This window comes from Ranitomeya imitator, chromosome 1 (assembly GCF_032444005.1).
Source record: "Ranitomeya imitator isolate aRanImi1 chromosome 1, aRanImi1.pri, whole genome shotgun sequence".
Lineage (NCBI taxonomy): Eukaryota > Metazoa > Chordata > Amphibia > Anura > Dendrobatidae > Ranitomeya > Ranitomeya imitator.
Window position 1 is genome coordinate 1218284815 of NC_091282.1, and position 6742 is coordinate 1218291556.

General features: G+C 46.6%; 1 protein-coding gene across 1 annotated transcript in view; it reads left to right on the forward strand.

The window, feature by feature from the left end:
• LOC138657332 (PC-esterase domain-containing protein 1A-like) overlaps window positions 1-6742 on the forward strand; it is a 121217-nt gene that overhangs the window by 45422 nt on the left and 69053 nt on the right. Inside the window, exon 8 of the mRNA XM_069745066.1 lies at window positions 4513-4629. Within this exon, the coding sequence (XP_069601167.1) occupies window positions 4513-4629 (117 nt within the window). The remainder of the gene's footprint in view (window positions 1-4512; window positions 4630-6742) is intronic.

Here is a 6742-nt window from a genome sequence, read left to right on the forward strand (position 1 = left end):
AAATACTTATTTTCCACCATAATATGCAAATAAAATGTTAAAAAAACAGACAATGTGATTTTCTGGATTTTTTTTTCTCAGTTTGTCTCCCATAGTTGAGGTCTACCTATGATGTAAATTACAGATGCCTCTCATCTTTTTAAGTGGTGGAACTTGCACTATTGCTGACTGACTAAATACTTTTTTGCCCCACTGTACATTCTGGTGTCCGTCAGGTCCCTTGTCGTCTCTGCTTCCCGCACTGTGACTGCCGGCCGTAAAGTGAAAGTGAAAGCACAGCGGCTGTGCTTTCACTTTCACTTTACGGCCGGCAGTCACTGAGTGCGGGAAGCAGACTGCAAGGGACCTGACGGACACCAGATGTAAGTATGTGCTGTTTTTTTTTTTTTAGTTTAACGCTTGTAACCAGGGTAAACATCAGGTAACTAAGCGCGGTCCTGCGCTTAGTTACCCGATGTTTACCCTGGTTACCCAGGGACCTCGGCATAGTTGGTCGCTGGAGAGCTGTCTGTGTGACAGCTCCCCAGCGACCACACTACGATTTACCTACGATCACGGCCAGGTCATATCGCTGGTCGTGATCGTAGGTAAATCGTATAGTGTGACGGTACCCTTACTGTAGGGGTTCCTCAAGGATTAGTCCTAGGCCCCCTCCTCTTCTCTTTGTATACTGCCCCTATTGGACAAACAATCAGTAGATTTGGTTTCCAGTACCATCTCTATGCTGACGACACCCAATTATACACTTCTTCTCCTGATCTCACGCCTGCCTTTTTAGAAAACACCAGTGATTATTGCCACTGTCTCTAACATCATATCCTCCCTCTATCTGAAACTGAACCTGTCAAAAACTGAACAACCTTGTGTTTTCTCCCTCTATTAACTTACCTTTGCCTGACATTGCCATCTCCGTGTGTGGTTTCACCATTACCCCCAAGCAACATGCCCGCTGCCTTGGGGTAATACTTGATTCTGAGCTTTCATTCACCCCCCACATCCGATCACTGGCTCGCTCTTGTTATCTGCACCTCAAAAACATTTCTAGAATTCGCCCTTTTCTTACTTTCGACTCTGCAAAAACTCTTACTGTTTCACTTATTCATTCTCGTCTGGACTATTGTAACTCTCTACTAATCGGCCTCCCTCTCACCAAACTGTCCCCGCTCCAATCTGTCCTGAATGCTGCAGCCAGGATCATATTCCTCACCAACCGTTACACCGATGCCTCTACTTGTGCCAGTCATTACACTGGTTACCCATCCACTCAAGAATCCAGTACAAAACTACTACCCTCATCCACAAAGCGCTCCATGGCTCAGCACCACCCTACATCTCCTCTCTGGTCTCAGTCTACCACCCTACCCGTGCCCTCCGCTCTGCTAATGACCTCAGGTTAGCATCCTCAATAATCAGAACCTCCCACTCCCGTCTCCAAGACTTTACACGTGCTGCGACGATTCTTTGGAATGCACTACCCAGGTTAATACGATTAATCCCCACAGTTTTAAGCGTGCCCTATAAACTCATTTGTTCAGACTGGCCTACCGCCTCAACGCATTAACCTAACTATCCCTGTGTGGCCCATTAAAAAAACAATACAAACAAAATAAACCATAATCAGGTTCCTCGCATCATGTTCTCATACACTTTATGCCGTTATTAGCCCTCTGTGTCTGTACTGCTACATACTTAGGCAGTTAACTGGTTCATGCAGCTTTACATGAACACCCGAGCCTTACACTATGGCTGGTCCGACTAACTAAAGCAATTGTTACCATCCACCTCTCGTCCCACCGTTTTTTCTGTTGAGAGAGGTATGCTGAAATGACTGGTTAGAAATTTAAATTTTTAGAGGAGGAAATAACAGAGTTTCGAGTCTTTTGGCCCAACGAACAAGAAATTGTCGAGGTAATGAACAATCGAATTGCTGTCAGTTTCGTAACGCACTACCCAGTCAAGAAAAGTGCTGGAAAGCTCAAAATAGTAACAGGAGATGGAGCAGCCCATCGGTAGGCACATGTCAAAGTAGAAGAGCTGATCCACCTCACAACCTCACAACAGGTGGAAGCACTCGGAGTGAACGGGTAATAGGTGGAATGCTAACTCTATGTCCGATTTTGCCAGCAGGGCATCGGGCCCGGCTGTCCGCACGAGCTCGACCGCCCTGTCCAATGAAGCGTAGGTTACTGATGCTTCTTCTAGGAGTATCGCGTCATTAACCGAATCGCCTTTAGGGTTTGAGAGTTGATATATTAACCAATATTTTCCCAGTTCTTTTTAAGGGACGATGCCCAGGGGGGAGATTCTAAAATTCCTGAATGGCAGCGATGTAAATGGGCCCGCCATCCTGCCTAGTTCTACTTCTTTTTGAATTTTTTCCCGTAAGATCTCAGGGAATTCATGAGCGGATTTAAGATTATTCGCCGATTTCGTTTTGTGACTAAAGTTAAAGGGGATATAGAGACCGAATTTGAAACCGTGATCGAGGTGCTGTGCCGCTTTTCTATTGGGGTAAAGGCTTAGCCAAGGGCCCATTGCGGTTACGTTCGCCGGGGTTATGCCTTGCAGGTGTTTGGCGAGTACATCTTGCTGCAGGGTGTCCGCCTCCGCAGGCAGGGCAGTCGTGTTTATATCTACAGGCCCGTAGAAGCGGCAGTACCCCTCGTTATACAGCCAGCAGGCCCCTGGTCTCCGTACGACCACTGAATTTTGGCCTGCGGTGGCTGGGTAATTAGTGGCCGACGAAGAAAAGGGGGGTTGTTTTTGGGTTAGCATAAGACGCAACCAAACATCCGTCGCTTTAACGCCCCAGCCTAAATCGGGTTGCATGGCAAGCCCCCTGCGGAATTCTTTGTCGTACCGCCTCCACGCTGACCCGCCGTGAGACTTATATGAGATATATACTAGGTCCTGGTATATGAATAGCTCGGAACAGTGTTCTGGGTGTTTTTGACCCAAAATGCAGCCTAACACTGCGAAGGCCTGAAGCCAGTTGTTCATGGTTTGGGCTATCTTTGGTCTGTTTCTTTCGTATCCTGACTTCCGCTCCTTATCAACGGACTGTTGGTCTGCTGACAATAGCGACCATATATCCACGTAATCGTTATCCCATATTTTCTGTTCTATCTCTGGATCTACGTGAAAAATGCGTCTTTGTGAAGGCTAGCTGATTGAGCTGTCCTTGTGTCCGTTGGTCCGGCAGGGCGAGTCAGCTAGTGGACCAGCTCCCTGATAGTGGATGCTAATTCTCCTTCCCCTGTGATGTGTATGGCGTGGTGCTCGCCGAATTCAGAGCTCTTACCGCAGTCTGACGCAGGCCGAGTGTCTCCCGGTGGTGGAGGGACTCCGACTCCTGTCGTAGCGACGACTTGTTGGCGGGAAGCCAAGGGAGGTGGAGATGGGGTTCCCTGGCCGGTAGCCGATGCCACTGCATGTGGTTGTAGACAGCCGTGTGCTGGGGCGGGATTGCCGCTTCCGTCTTCCGATGTGTTGGTGCATTGCTGATGTTGGCCGGTAGCCTGGGGACATGAGGGTGGGTATCCCCTTCTGGCAGCCGAGGCTGGGGCACGTGACGGCGATGGCTCGTCGTGTGCCTGAGCGGTTACCGCTGATGGTGTCGCTCCAGCCCTGTTGATGGATACTCGGGCTGACCGCCGTCTTCTATCGCGGCACTCGAAACTGTCGGACCGTCCTGATGTGGATGGTGAGCACCATCTAGCGGACCGGGACCTGTGGTGATACGTATGCGCGCTGCGTCTGCACCGATAGGGGAAATAGTGGGAATTAGGGGGGCGGTAAACGTAATACTGGGAGTCTTCGGAGGAGGATGGGGATGGTCTGCGGCGTATACGCCTTTGACTGTCGTGGTTAGGGGATGTGACTGAGGTGTACTGGCTGTGTGTCATAACTGGAGGTGTGGGGCGTGGTGACAGCGTTGGTGATAAAGCGGCGACGTTAGCCGCAAGGGGTATGCTGGAAAGGACCGGGGAGGGTGTATTAAACAGATCAATTTGCATCTGGGTGTATGACGGTGTCGGGGGTGCACCGTTTATTAGTGGTGTATACGTGTTGCGTGCGACCGTGCTTGTGTTATACTGTAATGGTTGCGGAGTGCACTGGTTGGTCGAGATGAACCGATCAGTGCGCTCCGTGATCGCGTTGCTGGAGGAAAGGCCTGACCCCACGGCCCCCCGTGCAGGCATTGCGGCTATGCCTGCCGGAAGGACGTTGTGGGCCAGGCCGCGGTTGGCGGCTGCCTGTGCTGGGGCGGCAGGTGGATGAGCGGCACCTAGCTTGGGGGGCTAAGGAGCGCTGCCTGTGAGGTGCCCCTCCGAACGATTTGGTGGGCTGGGGCCCCGCAGGCTACCGCTGTGTTTCCTATAAGGGGCTCCGCAGTCCTATGCGGTACCGTGCCTGCCATGACCTTTGTGTATAGTATATACATTATATACCCCTGTATGCTGCTGTCTGATGCTTTGATACTTTACATTCATGGTACTTTCTACATTTCAGGTTCTTCGCCCTTTGGGAATGACAACCCGCTACTGTGTGCCAACCTGACCCCTGACGGCTTCACCTCTCCTCCATGGAGTGACCCCACAGTCAGCGACTATGGTGGGATTTATAGAGGTGAGGACAGAGCGAAGCAAAGAAACATCCAGCTTCCAAGATGCAAATAAAATAAAGGATGGCTTTATTGAATAATCAAAAAAATATGAGCAAAACACAGTGTAGATGAGCAGTGTAGAGATGGTCAGAGCCACAATCGCTGCACAGGCCTCAGACCTCTTGACGTGACACAGCTGAGGGCTTGTTACAGTCACCAGTACACAGGCAAAGATGCTTACCTGTCCAAGGCCTCCAAACAATTACACTAACCAGAGTGCAGCGGACCCAAGTTAAGATGGTGGATGACAGATGCACAGGTGCAATAATACCGATAATGCAGCCAGCCTACAATCAGGATTTGGCTGCCTGGCAGCAGAGTGTGTGTAACATGTGTATGCAGTATAGAGTGTGTGTAACATGTGAATGTAGTATAGAGTGTGAGTGTAACATGTGTATGTAGTATAGAGTGTGTGTAACTTGTGTATGTAGTATAGAGTGTGTGGGTAACGTGTATAGTATAGAGTGTGTGTAACATGTGTATGTAGTATAGAGTGTGTGTAACATGTGTATGTAGTATAAAGTGTGGGTGTAACATGTGTATGTAATACAGAGTGTGTGTAGCGTGTATGCAGTATACAGTGTGTGTAACATGTGTATGTAGTATAGAGTGTGTGTGTAATGTGTTTATGTAGTATAGTGTGTGTGTGTAACATGTGTATGTAGTATAGAGTGTGTGTAACATGTGAATGTAGTATAGAGTGTGAGTGTAACATGTGTATGTAGTATAGAGTGTGTGTAACTTGTGTATGTAGTATAGAGTGTGTGGGTAACGTGTATAGTATAGAGTGTGTGTAACATGTGTATGTAGTATAGAGTGTGTGTAACATGTGTATGTAGTATAAAGTGTGGGTGTAACATGTGTATGTAATATAGAGTGTGTGTAGCGTGTATGCAGTATACAGTGTGTGTAACATGTGTATGTAGTATAGAGTGTGTGTGTAATGTGTTTATGTAGTATAGTGTGTGTGTGTAACATGTGTATGTAGTATAGAGTGTGTGTAACATGTGTATGTAGTATAGAGTGTGTGTAAGGTGTGTATGTAGTATAGAGTGTGTGTTTAACGTGTGCATGTAGTATAGAGAGTGTGTGTGTAACATGTGTATGTAATATGGAGTGTTTGTAGCATGTGTGCAGTATACAGTGTGTGTGTAACATGTGTATGTAGTATAGAGTGTGTGTGTAACATGTGTATGTAGTATAGTGTGTGTGTGTAATGTGTATGTAATATGGAGTGTGTGTAGCGTGTATGCAGTATGCAGTGTGTGTGTAACATGTGTATGTAGTATAGAGTGTGAGTGTAACATGTGTATGTAGTATAGAGTGTGAGTGTAACATGTGTATGTAGTATAGAGTGTGAGTGTAACATGTGTATGTAGTATAGAGTGTGAGTGTAACATATGTATGTAGTATAGAGTGTGTGTGTAACATGTGTATGTAGTATAGAGTGTGTGTAACATATGTATGTAGTATAGAGTGTGTGTGTAACATGTGTATGTAGTATAGAGTGTGTGTAACATATGTATGTAGTATAGAGTGTGTGTGTAACATGTGTATGTAGTATAGAGTGTGTGTAACATGTGTATGTAGTATAGAGTGTGTGTAACATGTGAATGTAATATAGAGTGTGTGTGTAACATGTGTATGTAGTATAGCATGTGTGTAACATGTGTATGCAGTATAGAGTGTGTGTGTGTGTGTGTATGTAGTATAGAGTGTGTAATGTGTGTATGTAGTATAGAGTGTGTGTGTGTGTGTGTAACGTGTATGTAGTATAGAGTGTGTGTAACGTGTATGTAGTATAGAGTGTGTGTGTAAGGTGTATGTAGTATAGAGTGTGTGTAACGTGTATGTAGTATAGAGTGTGTGTGTAACATGTGTATGTAGTATAGAGTGTGTGTGTAACATGTGTATGTAGTATAGAGTGTGTGTGTAACATGTGTATGCAGTATAGAGTGTGTGTATGTAGTATAGAGTGTGTGTGTGTGTGTAACATGTGTATGTAGTATAGAGTGTGTGTGTAACATGTGTATGCAGTATAGAGTGTGTGTAATGTGTGTATGTAGTATAGAGTGT